We start from the raw sequence: 20,270 nt of genomic DNA on the forward strand, positions 1-20,270 counted from the left end.
AGGGTTATAGATTCGAGTCTTCTTTACGCCCAATTTTTTTGCAACCGCCGGCTTAAGCTTAGTAAATGGCAAAGGGTGTTACTTTATCGGAAGGAAATAATCCTTGAAAAGCAGAATTGTAACCTATTTGTTATTTTGTTTATTGAGAAAAATTCAATCACTGTTGTTGATGATTGCAGACGTGTTTATATAGGCGTTGATATTTTGAGTGTTGAAATAAAAAGGTTGATTTGTTTTGGTCGCTTAGCTGTTATTCAAATCACAGCTGCATGGTTATTAAAGGACACAGTCCTTCATTTGAAGCAGGAAGTGGTGCAATATTTTGTGAAATACGTTTGATATTGCTTCGAATTGCAATTCTAATGTGTGTTCATTTTTGTTTTATGTTTTTTAATATATCAGTTGGGCCTGAAATCTCCGAACCTCCAATTGATACCACGAAAATAGAAGGACAAACTGTTGTATTAAGTTGCTTGGTGGCTGGATACCCTACGCCTGCTGTCGCTTGGACAAAGAATGACGTCGAATTGAATTCAATAGCAAATTTACGATTGAGTGTCTCTTCCAAGAACGGAAATCACACTTTGAAAATAACAGATGTTCAAAAATCGGATGCAGGACAATACAGATGTGTCGCTAATAACAGTTTGCAGACCTCTAAGTCATCTCCTTCGACTCTTACAGTTCAATGTGAGTTTAAAAGTATATTCGAAGCATTGCATTACTGAATGTTTAATTGTGTCTTCAGCGTTGTTGTCCTCAAATACCATAGATACAGGTTTTTGTAAAGCCAGTCAACCTTTGGTGGTACATTACTAAGGATTTTAAAAAGGACCAAAATAAGTTGACATCTGAGTTTTGGATGGCGATTCTGTAAAGATATGGGTTGAGCATTAAAAGAAACATATTTTTACAGCATCGTCAAATTCATCTTCCAGCTCTGATATCCTCCTTTCCTCCTTCTTAGTTCATACGTTTATAAAGGACGTAGGGAATATACCATTATTCCATATTTAACTTTAACTGTAAAAATTAAAGAAAAATGATTCCATAAAATTTTATTAAATTTCAGTTGCACCAGAGGTGACAATTGATGGAGATCAAATACATTATGTAGCCAACAGCACAGATTTACAGCTCACATGCAGGTTTAACGCCTTGCCTCCCGTGTCTGAAGTGCAGTGGCTAAATAATGGGAATGTGATTGCATCAACCCTCCCCGTTCCCTTGAATGGGTCAAGAGCGACTATTTCACACCATAATGAAAGCCAAGCTCAGTTGTTGATCACTCCAGTTTCCTTAGAAGATGCCGGAAATTATACTTGTAATGTCACAAATGTTGTTGGTAGTTCCTCGAATTGGACATCGATTATTGTTCAAGGTATGTTCCACTATGAATAAACACAAAAGTGCAATTCCCCAAAGCAATCACTCGGCGTGAGTTATCTCATTTAGGATAAAAAATCAGCAACCCAAGAGATTTTCATTGTTTGTTTATTCGTTTGTTTGTTTGTTTTTGTTGGATGTTGTATTTACTTTGGTATTTGTTTTGTTTTGTTGTTTTTTTTTTTAGTTTTTTTGTTTGTTTGCCTCTTGGTCGTTAAGGACCGAGACGAGGAGCTCGATCTTTATGGTCACGGAGCCTTTAAGTCGCGTAAAATCATATTCTTTTGTAACCCCTCTGACTTCAATTTGACTCAGAAAATAGCATATATCGATTCTTAGTTGTGGCAAACACTTTGTAAAATGTCGCACTGATGTTAAAATAGTAGCATCTTTATTATTGGTTTATTCTCCAGTGAAAAGACATAGTGCTTTACATTCCTACATTTCGGACCCCAACTAAATCTTAGTTATGTGCTTAAGGACCGGCCCAATAACACCTATTTAAACTGTTTGAATATGGAAAAAAAAAGAATGATACATAAACATTTTAAGTATGAAATACTTTCTTACATTTCTACAGTGACGCCTGCTATCGAGACGCACCCACAAGCTGATCCGGTCAAAGAAGGAGAGAACTTGACTTTCTTTTGCAACGCTACTGGAAGCTCTTTGACAATATCATGGACGAAAAATGGATCTTCTATAAATCCAAATGAAGACGTACGGATCCGTTTGTCAACAGACAAAGAGCATTTGACAATAAGGAATGTGAGCAGGAAAGACAACGGAGCATACCGGTGTGTGGCGAGCAACAAGGTTGGAAATGCTACCTCCAATGCTGCCATAGTGACTGTGCGATGTGAGTTCAACTATGGTTTACGACACGACTAAAAAAAATGGATCGATCAAAATATAAATAGCTGTGTACTTAAAATTCATCGTTGGTAAAGAATGTTTGGGAAAGTCGGTTCCATTTGCTTTCTTATGTGATACAGCGCTCTAACCACCATGTTGCACTACATTTAGTAAATTATGTTTGATTTTGTAGGAAACATAATTTATTTTTCACTATTTATATTGATAGTTGCCCCTGAAATCTCCCAATCTCCAAGGGATACCACGGAAGTGGAAGGACAAACTGCTGTGTTCAATTGCGTAGTAGCAGGGTACCCTACACCCGATGTTGCTTGGGAAAAAAATGGAGTGGAATTAAATGTGGCTGAACATGCGCGACTTAGAGTCTCTTCCAATGATGGAAACCACCGATTGATCATATCAAATGTTCAACAATCGGATGCAGGACAATACAAATGTGTTGCTAATAACAGTTTGGATACTGTGACTTCATCTTCAGCAACCCTAACAGTACATTGTAAGTCTAACAGTAGTTTTTCTGTGAAACGTGCGAGTGTGGAATATTCTTTTATTTGGTTTGTTAGTTGTTTTTTTTTTTTCTAATTGTTGTCCATAAGTAATTCAGGATATTTTTACAAACCCTAAAAATCTTTGTGGTTTGCGAATTTGCTCTGGATTTGTCTTTAACTACTCAGTTGCTTAATTTAAAAAGTTATTTTGTACTTCGATGGATGAATGTATATGTTGGCCACTGGCGCCAATACATCAATATTATCCACTGAACTTTTACTCTGTAATTGACATATTTTCTCTCTTTGCTGCTCCATTTCTTGTTCTTGTTCCTTCATAAACCTTTCAGTCCACTTGTATATTATTTTCACAAACTCGGCATTATCCAGAAAACCTCTTATTAGAATTTGCAGACTCATAACTTCTAGTGTATGATTTTCATATGATACCAATTATACTCGGAAACTTATATCATCTGTACACATAATATAAAAAATAAATAAATAAAAGCCCATGATGATGATACAATTACAATCATTAAATTACATTTTAGTTGATCCAGAAGTTACAATTGATGGTGATAAGGAGAAGATTGTGGCTGAGGGCGACGATATCAAGGTAACATGTCGGCACAAGGCCCTACCGCCTGTGACTGAGGTGCAATGGATAAAAGATGGAGAGGTGATTTCAACAAACTCCACGAAAGTGATCAACAACTCCCGATTGAATATTGTGCACTTCAATGAGAGCCTCATACAGTTGTCGATCAGCACAGCTATCGTGGCTGATAGTGGGAATTACATTTGCAATGTCACAAATATGGTTAACAGTTCATCAAACTCGACATCTATCATTGTCGAAGGTGTGTAAGAGCTGTTGACAAATTCTCATTAACCCGTGTTTTAGGGTAGGACAGCCATAAGCTGGGATTTCTCCACACAGACGTCGAAGAAATGAACACAGTTTTTAAGGTCTAATTAAAAGAAATGTGAGATCACCGGATACCGAGAGCAAGAATTCGCACGAGCCTCTAGGGCTGTCTATAAAGTGCATATTAAAGAGATAGGCAGCTGTGTACGCAGGTGTGCGCAGGAATTCCGAGTTACTTTATTGGTAACGGAGACTTCTTGATGTGTGCTGGGACATCCCAATTTTTAATGAGATAGATGATAAGCTACTCTCAGAGACGGTTACAACCTACTGGAATTACCAATAATCATTGCCTGTAACCGTTTCCGTTGCCCATAAACTTTTAAACATTTTTAAGATGAAGGATGTTTTTTTTCTTCTATTCTGTGTGACAAATTGTAATTTGTCCCAACACCGGGGCATGGGTGAATATACATAATGAACACCTCAGAAAAGTAAAATATTTTACTTTAGGTTTGATCAGAGCAGAAATGTTACTATTTCTTTTAATTTTTCCAGGGTTGCATAATCTTAAAGCACCTCGTGACTTCCTATGAAGTCTATGAGAAATTTCTTCAATGATTAATGTAGCGGAAATGTAGACTGTTTACAACATTGAAAACATAGTGGAGTGCTTCAGACTTAGTTTCTTTTCTGTTTTCCCCAATACAGTAAAGCCTTCCATCCTTACTCAGCCAAAAAGTGCTGCCCCTGAAGAAGGAGACGCCGTCAAGTTGTATTGCAACGCTACAGGAAGCCCTATACTGCACATATCCTGGACGTTTGATGGATCTGTCATAACAGCAAACGAGAACTCCAGGATCAGTTTGTCCAACGACTCTCAAGAATTGACAATAACAAATGTGAAAAGAGGAGACAGTGGAGATTACCGATGTTTAGTGAAAAACAGGGTCGGAAATGACACTTCTGACCCCTCTGTGATAAACGTGCTTTGTAAGTACGGAATAAGTTTGCTTTTCTAGGTCATGAAATCGTACTATAGCGAGCTATACCCAATCTCAAAGACCAACCTTTTTTAGCGTTATCGATTGTTATAGACCAACTTCAGGTCGAGAGAAATGAAGTTGAACCAAAAAAATAAATAAATAAACAGAATTGCGCGTAATAGAAATTTCCGGGTTGTGTTACAACATTCTAAAATAGGGGTCCAAACAGTCTCTCGTAATCCTAGAGATGGAAAGACAATTACCTGCATTACCTTTTACAAATCAGAACGTTGCCTTTAGAAGCCAGATAGGGCCTGATTCTGTTTGAGTGAACGACAAGCTGTTTCTAGTTTACCCATTAAATAAGATAGATCTCTTAAATAAGATATATCTCTCTCAGGAATGTATGAACGAACTGGCAGAAGAAGAGAGTGGGCTTTTCTAGAAATTTTTTGGAATTCTCTTGCTTAAAGGAACGTTTAGCGATTTATTTGTCACAAAAAAAAAAGGAATGAAAAAATTATTTGATCGATTGTAGAACTGCTTAAGGTTATGCTTCTGGTTTATTTATCTATTCATTTTAGAAATAATTTTTTTTTTTTTTTTTTATAGATCGGCCTGAAATTATTACGCATCCTAAGAGTGTTACAGTAGAAGAAGGACTCCCCATGACCTTATTTTGTAACGCGACCGGAAATCCACCACCAACACTATCATGGACCAAAGATGGATCTCCTATAAATAACAACCAAGGGATCCCTTTTTCAGGAGACAACGAGACACTGTTTATAGCGAGTATTAACAGATCGGAAAGCGGAAATTACAGATGTGTTGCCAGGAACGGCCTTGGAAATGATCTCTCAAATCCTGCAAAAGTCGACGTACAGTGTAAGTGCTCCAGTAATTCTTTTCTGTTTTACCTAATTAGGAAGGAGAAATTCTGTACAGTTAATAGGATTTAAAAGGTATTTGGCACAAATGAATGTGAAGGGGGAAGCAGCGATGGGTTCCGCGGAGTTGAAAGCAACAACCTTAGGAATCACCATTCAGTCTTAAACTGAGTTAATGTCAAGAATAAATCAGACATTTTTTTTAGACCACAAACGTTTACTTATGAGAACTGAATACTAAGAAAATTTATGATACCATTGGTGTCGCAACTTATGCAAAAAAACAAAATGTTTATCTTTGTGTTTCGAATTTTCATTAGTTGTCCAGGACCGAAAGTTGAATGTACACGCCCAGTATTCGTAAACACATATCTGGCTTGTTATTTCAATTCCCTGTTGCGTAATTTTTTTTCTCGTTTGGTCCCGTATTTGGGTAATTTCCGGCAATTTCTTGGTCGATTGTAGTGCCATCAATCTTGTCAGCTTCATCTGAATGTCGACAAGGACGGCATAGATGTTAGAACTTTTCGTTAAACATCGCCCATTATCACTGATGACAAAGCATTCCTAGGTCCTAGCAGAAATAACAAATCACGTTTTCTCATTTATCGTTAGTTAGATGATGGAATATACACAAGATAAGTATGAAAAAAATAGAACTAAGAATTGAAATATCCCTATAGTCTTTCACTGGTAAAAAGTCATGTTTTGAAAAAACTAAAAAAATGGAAAAAATGACGAGGACTTTGAGATATGCTAAGGAATAAGCCGGTAGCTTGTGATATTCAGTGATTTGAGTTAACAGAGCGTAACACTTATGTTTTTAAATTCCAAGTTGCACCTGAAATCGTGGAAAATCCGAAGGATGTCACCATAGTTGAGGGAGAAGATGTTGTGTTTAGTTGCACGGTAGATGGAAATCCTTCACCAAGAGTCACTTGGACGAAGAACGAGGAAAAACTGAACACAACAACAAATCTACAACTAATAGCGTCGTCACTGAACAACAAGCACAGTTTGACAATCAGGGATGTTCATCGATCGGATTCGGGACAATACAGATGTGTGATTATTAATAGTGTTGGCAACATAACATCATCTCCAGGAGATCTAAATGTACAATGTAAGTAACGTACAAAATCCCTTTATCGTTAAAAATAACTACAGTTGGTTTGGATCAGTTTTTTTTAAAACGTAATTGTTTTGGTATTTCAACCTCTTCACATTAGTGAAAACACAAAAGAGTTGCTATTTTTTACGTCACGCACGTTCTCGAATTTTCTTTGTGATGATATTGCTTTTGTAACCTTAGAAATGATTAACAGAGCTTAGCCATTTTTTGGCTGATTCTTTCTTCTTCCTCCTTTAATAAGAAAAAAATCCCCGACAATTGCGACTTACGGAAGTCGAAAGCGGTCTTTTTTAAAAGAGGAAAGACAATTTTTGACTTGTATGGTAATATAGAGCAGACAAGTTTATTATTAGTTATTTCAAGGTCGTGACCTAATCAACCGCAGCAAAATTTTCAGTTGATCTTCTCAGGGGGGTAGGGTACGATCAAATATTCTAAACAGCGGCTTCGATCGTACTGTGCTTCCTAACTATGGACGAAATTCAAGCCGGAACTTTTGCGTTCAGAGAACGTCTTTATCATTGGTTCTTCGTCATTCTGCTGTTAGTGTCTTATTCATCAGGCCAAGGAGGTAAAAGTGATTTTTCTTCTTTGAAGACAGAAATGTTTGTAAGATTTGGAAGCGGAAATCATTTACGTTGACTTAACCTATTCTGTGTACGAGGTGTTTGCTCCGGCCGCGCATTGAATTTTCACGTTAAATACTAACGTAATGATGGGAATTAGTTCTCTTATGTGTGAGAGAAGAAGCTTTTTATGTTAAATTTGTTGAAATGCAAAGTTTTGGTCGATTTTCTTCGGCATAATATTTCGATATTGCAATTTAATTCGAATGTTTCGTTTTTCTTGTGTAATTATGGCTTCGACATAAATCCGCTTCAACAAAGTTTAATCGAATTCATTGCTTTACTCATCAAACGTAAACTCCGTTTGCATAACAGAGATACCAAAAAATTTCGCAAACTTTAGTACAAACGAGCTTATTTTACACACAGGTGCCAGTTAAACACCAATTATGACTCGAAAGTATTTCGAATATTTTTAAACTATTTGCACTTCCTCTTGATTTGGGTTACGCATATGTTATGTGGATAACTTTCCTCGATGGGACGTGACTGGTGACTTTATTTTGAAAATATAAGTTGCCATCGAGCGTTGGTGTTCTGAAACAACTATATTTAGCGGCTGGTTTGTTTATAAACGACCTTGGAACACGCAACGCAAATTGGAACTGTTTCTTGTTCACAGTTCCACTGTCAAGTTGAGGAAGTTATTATCTGTAGTTGTTCTGTCCTTCCTTTCAAAGCGCTAGATTTAATAGCAGCACTGTATACCCTTTAACTGATAGAATGAAGATTACGATCACCTAGTTGTCTGACAGCATGAGTGTCTGTCTCCGTCATTTACGCAATATTCATCATCATGCAGTTGGTCGGTAATGGCTTTCAAAACATGGCCAGAAGTCGATAAAAATCAGAAATTGTTAGTTTTTTCACCTCTCCACAACAATTCTTTAGCCTCTTGATGCCAAAATGGTAGTTTAGTTCGAAGTAGTACATGCTCAATTCTCTTTGGAATGGATCACTTTTAAAGATTGTAAACTTGGCAACTGTTCATACACTGAGTTAGTGAGTTAATTATCAATCCTCAATGTCTGTGATGTTGTGAGAAATCACTTTGTAATAAGTTCAAAAAAGATCAGCTCCAAGTTTTTATTTTTATATTCTAAAATTGTCTTTTCAATGTAGTAGTGCTTGTTGAGAGGAAATTAAGTACATGATTTTCATAACTCCCTTTTGCCAATTAATTTGTCATTAACATTTATGTGCCTGTGCCTGTGCTCATATCAGCTATACACTGGTAGGTGAGGATATTTTCATTGAGATCAAAAATGGTGGTCCTTGTGCAAGCTTTTTGATTCTTAATCACAACAGCTAATCAACAGTCCAACAGAGTTGTGAAATACTTGGCTTGATCTGAAATAGATTTTAACTTTTGTCAGTTTGAGATTTTTTTTTCTCGATACTATAACAATCTCTGGAGAACACTGCAAAAAGCTTTGTTAACCCTTTAACCCCTAAGAGTGACCAGCATCTAATTTCTCCTTACAATATCACCCTTGAATCAAACATTAAGGTCATGAGAATAAAGAGGAAATGATCAACAACAGAAGCAGCTCTTGATTATCAAACAAATTCTCTTTGTCAGCACCTTGGGAAACGTACAGTGAATAGTGTGGAGAATATGTATACTGATATTAGGGGGTAAAGGGTTAAAGCCTAATACTATGAGGGGAACAAATGGAGGTGCAGGAGGGGAGGGGGGGGGGAGAAAGGGGAGGGCCTGGATCCAGTTGCATGTACAAATTTTAGAATTTTTCAAGTGTTATCTATACTTTAAACAGTGTTTAGTGCAATACATCACTTCAAATCAAATTGCTATGGAATTCATGCAATATGTATTAATTTTGGGTATAGTAATGTGTCAGATATAAACCCTTTACCACCCTCTACTCTCTTGCTGCTTGTGATGAAACACAATTTAATGCACTTGTAACTTAGGATCATTACACTTGTACAAATAAGACTGGTCAGTCTATAAAAACAAATACAGGTGTTTATTGGTTGTCGTCCAACCTATCATGAATTATATAACTGCAAGGTCACTTTATTCCTTCAAAGAAAGAGCTGAAGGCCATATATCGCAAAAAAATTAGGAGAGGTTATTAAAATAAGTGAAGACTGGAAAGAAAAGTTTCCATGGATGTAGGCTCAAACCACAAAGGCTGACCTTTACAAGAGATCACCATATGAAGGAATCCTAGATGAAACTAAGCCATTTCTCTGGATGAAGCTGAAATAAATTTAAATCAGTATTTAGTTATAAGACTATTTTCATGGCCTTATTGAATGCTACACTTACTATATATATCAAAATTTCCTTATTATACTCAGACATCTTCTCTTTTTTCCAGTTCCTCCTGAATTTATCAGCAGCCCACAGAATACGATAGTAATAGAAGAGCAAAATGTTAACTTAACTCTGGACTGCACAGTTTATGGAAATCCTACACCAGTTGTGAAATGGACTAAAGATGGAATTGATATATCAGAAAATCAAAGGATTATTGTTTCTGACTTTAAGGGAAACACTTCAAGTTTGACAATTACCAATATTGTGCGAGGAGATGAAGGCCAATATAGATGTGTGGCAAATAACAGTGTGAATACCACCACTTCAGCTCCAGGAAAACTGACAGTCAACTGTGAGTATTATTTTTCTAACTGAATTGCAAATATATGAGATCTTAATGTCAAAGCATGCCTACTAGTATTGGTTAGGTGAAATCTTAGGTAAGTCAGCACATCAGGTACCTGAGACCCTTATACATATAAGTGTCTGCTCAGAAGACACCCAGAGGAACTTGTAGTGTCTGCTTGATATTGTTCACAGTGTCTGCTAAATCCTTTAACTCCAAGAAGTGATTAACATGTTACTTCTCCCTTCAGTATGAATATGTTATTCAACAAATAAGTTTATAAGAGAAAACTAATACTTATTGGCAGAAGTTTTTATCTTTATCTAAAACCAAATTCTTGCAACCACATGTAATTTACAAAGAACTGTGTTGCAGCCAGAAGGGAGAATTAAGAAACAGATGTTGGGAGTTAAAGAGTTATTGCAGGTTTTAAGTGCACATGTACTCAACAGAGGTTGTATTGCCATTCTGTCACCTTAACCACATAACCTTTTGTTTTGGGCATGTCATTTGTTAACACAAGGATTTGAGAACAAGGACCTAAACTAAAATTTCACTTTGAAATGTTTTGAAATTTTGTGTGACAAATTGATGTCTCATGAGCCAATCTGATGCAAGCAAAGTGCAAGACTGGTCACAAACCACTTCTCAATTTGCTTTGCTTTTGTTGCATTATATGAGATGCATTTTAGATAAAACATTTGGATGATATAGGTAGTTAACCTAAAGCGTGGTTTGATTTGGTGTTTTTCCTTGTGGGCTCATCAATATACATTTACAAGCAATAATTAGAAATACATAAGGATACTACACAATAAATTGTTCAATAATATATGACATAATTCAAAGAAATATTTCAAATAGTGTTCACATTTTGTGGTGACTAACTTGAACAATCCTTATGATTACAGTTAGAGCAGATGTCAAAATCAGTGGCAGTGAAAAAAAGTATGTTGAAATAAACAAACAGATCTACCTGATGTGCCAGTATGATGCTTCGCCACCAGTGTCGGAGGTACAATGGATTAAAGATGGAAGTGTGATAGCTAGGAATGATAGTGGAATTGCTAATGGATTGGTGAATATTACAGAATTCACTGAAAGTCAATCACAACTTTTAATTTCATCAAGTACAAGGGATGATGAGGGAAATTACACCTGCTTTGTCACAAATGCTGTCGGCAATTCCTCAGATATAACTTCAGTTCTTATACAAGGTATGTCTTTCTCAATGATGTATATTATAAATTATGATATTTTGTACTATTATTTGATCTCATCACTGTGTACAGTATTTTATGCAGATTCTCCTCTCTTTAGGGTGGTTGTTTAGAGTCCAGTTAACTCCCATGATCTGATTGTTAATTCTTCCCTCTGGCTGCTACACATTTCCTTGTAAAGTAACTGGGAGAATTTGGTTTTAGATCAAGATAACAACTTTTCCCCAATAAGTTTGAGTATTCTCATTACCTGCTTGCTGGATTACATAATTATGGTTATTATAGGGAGAAGTAACATGTTAATCACTCCTGGGAGTTCAACGGTGAATGGCTTCTTCATTTCTTCATTAACTTTGTTGACTTATTTTGAAACTGGTTCCATTTTCTTTTTTTTTTTTTATTTTTAAAACTTATCAAGGAGGAAATTCAGCTCCAAGCTCAACTGTCTTTAACCCTTTACACTTTAAGATCAGTATGTACATTCTCCATACTGTTCTCCATACATTTTCTATTGGCACTGACAAGGAGAATTTCCCTAATGAATGAAAGCTTCTTCTTTCCCTTATTCTTGTTACCTTATTGTGTGATTAAGGGATAATAAAATTATATGGAGGAATTAGATTACAATCACTCTTACTGGTTAGAGGGATAAAGGACAGCCTAAACTTCTGAAAGGGTTCTTTTCCCTTCTTTCTACCCCCCCCCCCCCCTTAAGAAAAAAAAGAAGGTCAATTCTGCCAGTAAACAGAGAAAAACCAAAAAAACGTGGACAAGCAACAGCACATCTCACACACAGTGTCACATCAGTAACTATAATGTGATCTATGATCTAATTTTTTAAGAGTTAAATTAACCTGACTTGGAAAGAAACAAAAAATATTAATAACTGCAGCTATACATGAACTATATCTGTATACAAGTCTCTTTTTTATACCTTTTAACCATAGTTACACCAAGTAATGTACACATTATGGCTTTCTTTGTGTTGGCCCAACTCAGGTCCTCAACTAAGCCACATTTGCTGCCAGTTTATTGATTTTTTTTTTGTTTTTTGTTCATTTTCAACTGTCTGTGGCAATTAAGACTGCCACTGCTTGGACAGTCTACTTCAAAGTCATTGTTTGGTCTTGTCACACAACATGTTGGTGGGAGAGAGAGTACATTGCCTAACAAGACCAAACAGCGGCTGAGAAGGAGACTACTGAGGGCTGTTGTTTTATTGGATTTAAGATGAAAATGGTCAGCTTCCACTCATGGCTTACTGTTGGTCATTGACCAAGACCAGCACCTCTTTCCATCTGAGAGTATGATTGGGTATCCATTTCTGCAGTTCTATGGGAAAGATAATCATACAACGTGGTTTTATCCAAATAATTAGTCAGAGGAGATGAGCTCATTTGTCTAGTATCATTAACGTAGAACTTGTCCAATGTATAACATTTATAAAACTCTTCATCTATCTGAGTGGTGAGATGAATACTGAAGTGTTGTTTAATTCCACAGTGGTACCAGACCCACCACATACATTGAAGGTTGATTTTAAAGGCTCTCGGGTGGTGAATATCTCTTGGAAAGCTGGTTTTTATGGAAATAGTGCCATTAAGAACTACATAGTGGAGATCAGTGAAGATAATCAGATCTTTAATGATACTGTTTGTCAAGGATCACTTTCGAGCAGTGCCTGTGTGGTTTCGAGTTCCCCCACAACTGCCTCTCTTTTAGGTCTTTTTCCTTGGACAACGTACAATATTAGGGTGTTCGCGACAAACAAAATTGGCAGCAGTAACAACAGCCCTATTCTGAATGTTACCACAGACGAAGAAGGTATGCTGCTTACTCTCTCCTTTTTTTTTAATTTGTACAAAAAGAGCTATGAATAAAAGCCACACATTTACCACAAGAACATGGCAGGGGATTGGACCTTACACTGTAGTATTGGAAAATTTGTAGAAGTTACTTTACAAGTTATATATTTTTTTCTATGTTGTACCCTGTATTTGTTTCTGTTAATCATCTGATATTAACTGATTCTCTTCTGAAGTGAGCTGATTTGTAATGGTTATTGTACCAATTGTCGTGCAGTTTCGTTGGTCTAAAATCATATGCGTGATTTCAAAATCGAACAAGCGCGCAGCGCGAGTTTGATTTGGAATCACAAGTGTGACTTCAAACCAAATTTTTACAACGTGAAATTTAGTTACTATTTTATTACTGTACATCTATTTTGGAATCGCAAATTCAGTCGCTCATATACAGGATTAGTTAATCTGTCCATTGGTCCAGCATTAGCTGGTTTGTAAAAAGTTGCAGAAGTTGTCTTTCATTTTACTGCAATTTGATTGGCTTCTTTAAACGAGCCTTGAAATCTGATTGGTTGTTGTGTTTTTGTAAGGCCGTTTCATTGGCTGAGGAAAAAAGTATGCGATTTAGAGCATAAAAAGGTGCTATTAGTGAATAAATTGTACCAATCAAGCTAATTGAATTGCAAGGATCACTGGTGATTTGAAAACGGATGCAATGAATATAAATATTACGTAATGTTATGTCTGTTTTGATATAACAAATATTGCTTGTGTTGTTTTGAATCACTAATTCCATTCCAATTCAGGCTATCTGTGACTCTCTTGAAGAAGATCAAAAGAAGTTCCGTGAGAGTTAATTGAACGCCTGTAAAACATTTCTTTTAGTGCTGTTATCGTTTTTTGCTACACTTCGACATATATTCATGGAAAACAAAATATTTAATTCCTTATTGCAGTGCCAAGCGAGGCTCCAACTTTTGTTGTGACTGTTCTAAACTCAACTGCTGTGAATGTTTCCTGGCAGGTAATTACCAGATATTGCATGTAACCTCAAATGAATGTTTCTATGCCTAGAATACTTATGAGTCGTTTTTCATTAAGAAAGGAAGAGTTTCAAACCTGAGTTACTTGTTCACATTACTTTTTTGTCAAGACAAACATTAAATACTACAAAATTTTGCATTAAACGTTAAATATAATATGTTGAATTCGGTACTTCCTCTTTGATTGCATCGTTAAGCTGCATGTAAAGTACATTTACATTTGCATATTCTGTGCTGCATTATAGTCTGTATGCGGGTAAAGCAATCAAACAACGGGAACTCTTTAAATTACTGAAAATACATGTCATAAGACCACGCGCCTACAGTGTATATATGGCTAAGGTCTTTGAAATCGCATGAACTGACACAAAAACTCACGGGACTCGGAATGTGTTTGTAAAATTAATGTAACTTTTAATAAAAAAAATAGGAAGATAGAAATGAAAAAAAACTAAGCCTTTAATCTAAAGGTTTTTACTGTTATAATGCACTATCTTAACCATTGCACGTACTGAGAAGTTGTGGTCATCGATTTAAAGTTTTGTTAACTTTACAACCCAGATGCTGAGTAAAGACAAAGCTAGAGGTGCCATCTTAGGCTATTACGTTTTGCACCGGGCTAAAAGCACTCCACCTTGGGAAAATAAAACTATTGATGAACCCGGAGCGACATCCCTTTTGGTGGAACCACTAAATGAACACACTACATACGAGTTTGCCATGCAGGCGTTTAACAGCAAAGGTGTCAGTAAGTTAAGCGCTTTGATGGAAAATACTACCAACCAGGATAGTAAGTGTTACTATACATATATTTTTTATAACTTTTATTTATTTAATTATTTTTTTTGTTTTGATTTTTTTATTATTATTATTATTTTTGGTACAATCTAAGACAATCTTCATTTGCTGTACAACCTAGCGTGAATTATTGTCTATGGACTGCTCGTAGCCTTGTTTTTCTTTTATTGCTACTTTTCTTTTATGGTTGAACATGCATAGCGTATACTCAATATAAAAAGGTAAACGCCATTCTCAAAACTGAGAGAAAGGGGGCGAAGGGGCGTATGATTTCTGGCCAAATTGCACTCCTCTCAGCTCAATTATCATTACATGTATTGTTTGAAAGGGATGTTAAAATTATAAGGTTTCTGGCGCAGAAGTTTAATTTAAGGCTTACGTGCCAATTGTATTCAGATATAGTTTCACTTTCACAACGATTGGGTCCCTTTTATTTTGGCAGCGTAAGTTTCGCCCAATAATATCGACAGCAAAATTAATAAAACGATTTTTTTCAGTGTGACCATTGCGTGACGCGTTGACGCGAGCAGCGTTGTGTCTTAACGACAGCGGTAAATTTGTCGGTCAGACAGCGACATAACTGCCATTTGTGATAAAATACAATTCTTCCTTTCTGATCGGATGGCACTATCAAAGTAGAAATAATCGTGGGACACAAGTTTTATCTCAAACAAACCCTCTCTGACAGAACTCTTTGTCTATGTAGCGAACCAAAAAAGCATCAGGGCTCAAGAACGAGATTGCATCAGCATTTGTTAGAAAATTGGCTCATTACTTATCAGGCCCTTATAAAGTGCAGAACTCTGGCGGGTGGTATTTGAAGTTACAAATATTTCTAAGACGGTCTCTCTTTTATTCCGGTTGGTTAAAATGACAATACTTGAACTGTGATATAAAATGTACCCACCACAGTGACGCATGTGAAATATTTAATACGAAGAATCTGATGACTGTTTATTTGCTCAGGTTGCTGAAACACCATATGATTCTTACGAAAATGAAAAAAATGCGTGACTTTATGACAATATTCCTTTGTCCGCAGAGCCAAGTGGCGCACCAGAACAAGTCACATTAGGTGATGTGACATCTACGAGTATTAAAGTAACATGGACTCCTGTCAAGTCCGAGGATCGAAATGGAATCATCAAGGGATACAAAGTAATTTATCGAGCATTACCAAACGGAAACAACGTTACAAAGTTCCGCAATATCTCTATAGAGAATCAGGATCAGGACGGGGAACAAACTCTGAAGCTAGAGGGACTGAACGAGTTTACAAACTACAGCATCAGAGTGTTAGCATTTACTGCAGTCGGAGATGGTCCATTAAGTGTTGCCCAGTTTAAGCAAACTCTGGAAGCCGGTAAGTTAAATCAATTTTTTTTTCTTTTCTGTGTCATGAGTGGTACTGTATAGCGATGAATTAGTGAGGTATAGGAGACTAGTAATTAACCGACTGCCCAATCATACTCAAAAATAATTCTACTTACAATTTGTAATAGCAGTATTACTAAAGAAACTTGTTTAGTGGGTGGGCTAAGGCTCAAGATAAAAAAAAAATAACGATGAATCATCACTAAAACATACAACAAGCGTAGTTTTTAATTCACAGTTATTTTCTTTTTCCCTCCTGAAAGAAGAAACTGCTCAGTCGCACGGCCAAATCGGCCGTGTTAAATCTTCCAGTTGTCAATTTTCTTTTTGAGCCGGGAGAAATGCCCTTACGAAAGCCAAATAATTTTCGGTTTTTCTTTTTCTATTTTGGTTTTCTTCTACTTTTAGAAAATGTTTAACGTCACTGTCTGTAAGCGATACGAATTATTCAGTGTATAGTTGACTCTGAAATCAAGCATTTGGCCGCATTCTCCAACTAATTTTTTTTTTTTTTTGTGGAATGTAAATGTAAAAGAAAAGGCTCCTCGGCAACTCATTGTAGATGTAATAAATGATGAAGTTCCCAGAAAACTATGAAAACACAATTTTGAAAAAGGGGATTGAAAATGTAAAGTACATGAAAAGGACACAGACAGACTATAATAACAATAAAAACCTGCAACCACCTAGGATCGATATTGCTACTTCCCGCTTGAGAGGTAAGGCTCCATCCATTTCGCCCAATTTGCAGCGGGTAATTGGTGTTTTAGACCACAAATATGAAATATGACCTGCTTTTGATTAAGTTAGTTCAGTGGTCTCGACCTCTCACCTCTTCATAATTCTTTTTTTCTGAGTTTTTTTATTCATAGCCACTCTGATGACATCGTGATTTTACCTTTAGAACCCAGTGAACCACCACAAGCTGTCGCAGTTACTGTGGTATCCTCAAAAAGTATTAACGTCAGCTGGAGCCCAGTCCCCTTACAAGAACGAAATGGAATCATCAAAGGCTATAAAGTTATATATAAAGCCTTGCAAAATGGAAAAAACAAGACAAAGATTGTCAATGTCACCATTGAGGATCAGGATGAAAAACAATCACTGACGATAGGGGAACTGAATGAGTTTACAAACTACAGCATCAGAGTGTTAGCATTTACTGCAGTCGGAGATGGTCCATTAAGTGTTGCTGAGATTAAGCAAACACTGGAAGACAGTAAGTTTATGTTTGGCATCTATGCTATTAACGTTACATAGAAATACTCTGTTGCTGCCTGTAAAAACATCATGTTGAAGGCTTTCTTTATTTTATTTAAAAATATTGCTTTATATCTGCAACAATTTTCCTTTGTTCCATTATCACAGACATAATTTTTTGGTTAGATTTTTTTACATCTTTTATATTTTGCCTTGTACTTTTTATTAACTTTACTCTCATGACTGATAAAATTGTGTCGGAACGCAGAAGGTTTATGCCCCCTCAAGTTTATCTAAAGATATAAAACATCGCTCCTCAAGAATTCTGACTAGACTTTTGAACACGACGAACGTGGCATGGTGTTTTGTTATATTGAATTTCTATTTTGTTTGATTTTGTTTTTGTTTTTGTTTTTGTTTTGTTTGTTTGTTTGTTTGTTTTCGTGCCTACTATCCCTTTCCTTCTGGGAAGACCGTAGGCACTAAGTTATGGTGTCGTGTAAGTCCGTAACACCTTCCTCAAATCCCTCAGGGTTTACAAAATACACTACAAACGTCTCTTGTGGTTCGTTTCGACTCGTGTAAACTGGTTCAGTTCCGACTCTGGCCATCGTTGAAGGAACGTGATCGGTTTTCGCATGTACTTTTATTTTTGTCGGGCTTGGTTCGATGCTTGTTTAGGGTCTTAACTTTACTTTTCGACTACTTATCGATTTAAAAGTAAAAGCTACGTCGTCAAACTTTTGCGCATTTCCGTTTTATTCCGAACATATCTTATACATACTTTGAACTGAGAGTAATGTAAATGATAAGGGAAAATAAACAAAATAAGAAGAACAATTTCCTGTCTCCTGATCGCATGCTACAATCGAAATGAAAAATAGTTATTAGGATACAAGTTTCAACGTAAACTCAAACAAACCCTCTCAGGCCCTTGGAGTGTGCAGACCTCTGGCGAATGGTATTTGAAGTTACAAATATTTCAAAGACTGTCTTCTTTCTACTTGATTGGTTACAAGGAAAATATTTGAACTGTGATATAAAATGCACCCAGCGCATTGACGCATGTGCAATATTTAATATGGGGAGGTTGCTGACTGTTTTCTGCCTACATTGCTGATACAATGTATAACTTTCTAAAGAAAGTCAAAAAAAGTGCGTGACTTTATGACAATATTCCTTTGTCCGCAGAGCCAAGTGGCGCACCAGAACAAATCACATTCGGTGATGTGACATCTACAAGTATTAAAGTAACATGGAGTCCCGTCAAGGTTGAGGATCGAAATGGAATCATCAAGGGATACAAAGTAATTTATCGAGCATTACCAAACGGAAATAACGACACAGAAGTCGTCAATATTACCATTGAGAGTCAGGATACCGAAAAAACACTGTTGTTAGAGAGACTGAATGAGTTTACAAACTACAGCATTAGAGTGTTAGCATTTACTGCAATCGGAGATGGTCCGTTAAGTGTTGCCGAGGTTAAGCAAACACTGGAAGATGGTAAGTTTTTGTTTGGCGTCTATGCTACTGACGTTACATTGAAATATACTGCTGCGGCCTGTATACGCATTATATTGACGGCTTTCTTCATTTTATTTAAAAACTTCGATTTATATGTGCGACAATTTGCCTTTATTACATTACTTCATAGACAGACGTTTTTGTGTGGTAAAATGTTTTCCATGCTTGATATTTTGCCATGTACTTTTTATTTCTTTAATTTCATGAAAGGTAAAATCGTATCGTAACGCAGTAGGTATATGTCCTCTCAAGTTTATCTAAAGATATAAAACATCGCTCCTCAGGAATTCTTATTAGTTGATCAGTTTTCTTTGCATTTACTTTTGCTTTTGTCAGGTTTTTTTCGATGCTTGTTTAGGTTGTTATCTCTACATTTCCTCTTCTTATCGATTTAAAGGTGGAAGCACCGTCGCCAAACGTGCTCACATTTGCGTTATTCTCTGAACATATCTAATACATACTTAAAGAAAAATGTAAATTCAAGGGAATAGAAGGAAAATGAAATCAAGATTTTTTCCTGTATTCTTATCTTATGGTACAATCAAAATGAATAAACATTATTAAGACACAGGTTTCAAGGCAAATTTAAAAATCCTTTCCAAACAGAACTCTTTGTCCATGTGGCCGATCAAAAAAGGATGGGGGCTCCAAAGCGAGATTGCATCAGCATTTGATCGAAAATTGCCTCGTCGCTTATCGGGCCCTTGGAGTGTGCAGACCTCTAACGAGTGGTATTTGAAGTAACAAATATTTCAGACGGTCTCCTCTTTACTTCGATTGGTTACAATGACAATACCAAGACAATAATATAAAATGTGCCCAGCACGTTGACGCATGTGCAATCTTTAATATGAAGAGGCTGCCGACGGTGTTTTGCTAAGGTTACTGATATACTGTATATTTTTCTTGTAAAACTCAAAAAAAGTGCGTGACTTTATGACAATATTCCTTTGTCCGCAGAGCCAAGTGGTCCACCAGAACAAGTCACATTAAGTGATGTGACATCTACAAGTATTAAAGTAACATGGAGTCCCGTCAAGGTTGAGGATCGAAATGGAATCATCAAGGGATACAAAGTAATTTATCGAGCATTACCAAACGGAAATAACGACACAGAAGTCGTCAATATTACCATTGAGAGTCAGGATACCGAAAAAACACTGTTGTTAGAGAGACTGAATGAGTTTACAAACTACAGCATTAGAGTGTTAGCATTTACTGCAATCGGAGATGGTCCGTTAAGTGTTGCCGAGGTTAAGCAAACACTGGAAGACGGTAAGTTTTTGTTTGGCGTCTATGCTACTGACGTTACATTGAAATACACTGCCGCTGCCTGTATACACATTATATTGACGGCTTTCTTCATTTTTGTTAAAAACTTCGATTTATATGTGCGACAATTTGCCTTTATTACATTA

The 20,270-nt window shown here is 36.4% G+C and overlaps 1 protein-coding gene across 1 annotated transcript in view; it reads left to right on the plus strand.

Annotated features, from left to right (window-relative positions):
* LOC113671260 (uncharacterized) overlaps positions 1 to 20,270 on the plus strand; it is a 69,597-nt gene that overhangs the window by 25,599 nt on the left and 23,728 nt on the right. Inside the window, exons 18-34 of the mRNA XM_089186405.1 lie at positions 403 to 690; positions 1,073 to 1,381; positions 1,967 to 2,245; positions 2,471 to 2,758; positions 3,305 to 3,613; positions 4,333 to 4,614; positions 5,220 to 5,495; positions 6,333 to 6,620; positions 9,604 to 9,894; positions 10,800 to 11,105; positions 12,612 to 12,932; positions 13,867 to 13,934; positions 14,515 to 14,743; positions 15,794 to 16,114; positions 17,030 to 17,344; positions 18,517 to 18,831; positions 19,813 to 20,127. Coding sequence (XP_089042531.1) covers positions 403 to 690; positions 1,073 to 1,381; positions 1,967 to 2,245; positions 2,471 to 2,758; positions 3,305 to 3,613; positions 4,333 to 4,614; positions 5,220 to 5,495; positions 6,333 to 6,620; positions 9,604 to 9,894; positions 10,800 to 11,105; positions 12,612 to 12,932; positions 13,867 to 13,934; positions 14,515 to 14,743; positions 15,794 to 16,114; positions 17,030 to 17,344; positions 18,517 to 18,831; positions 19,813 to 20,127 — 4,800 coding nt within the window. The remainder of the gene's footprint in view (positions 1 to 402; positions 691 to 1,072; positions 1,382 to 1,966; positions 2,246 to 2,470; positions 2,759 to 3,304; positions 3,614 to 4,332; positions 4,615 to 5,219; positions 5,496 to 6,332; positions 6,621 to 9,603; positions 9,895 to 10,799; positions 11,106 to 12,611; positions 12,933 to 13,866; positions 13,935 to 14,514; positions 14,744 to 15,793; positions 16,115 to 17,029; positions 17,345 to 18,516; positions 18,832 to 19,812; positions 20,128 to 20,270) is intronic.

The sequence above is a fragment of the Pocillopora damicornis genome, chromosome 11, assembly GCF_964200805.1.
Source record: "Pocillopora damicornis chromosome 11, jaPocDami1.2, whole genome shotgun sequence".
NCBI lineage: Eukaryota > Metazoa > Cnidaria > Anthozoa > Scleractinia > Pocilloporidae > Pocillopora > Pocillopora damicornis.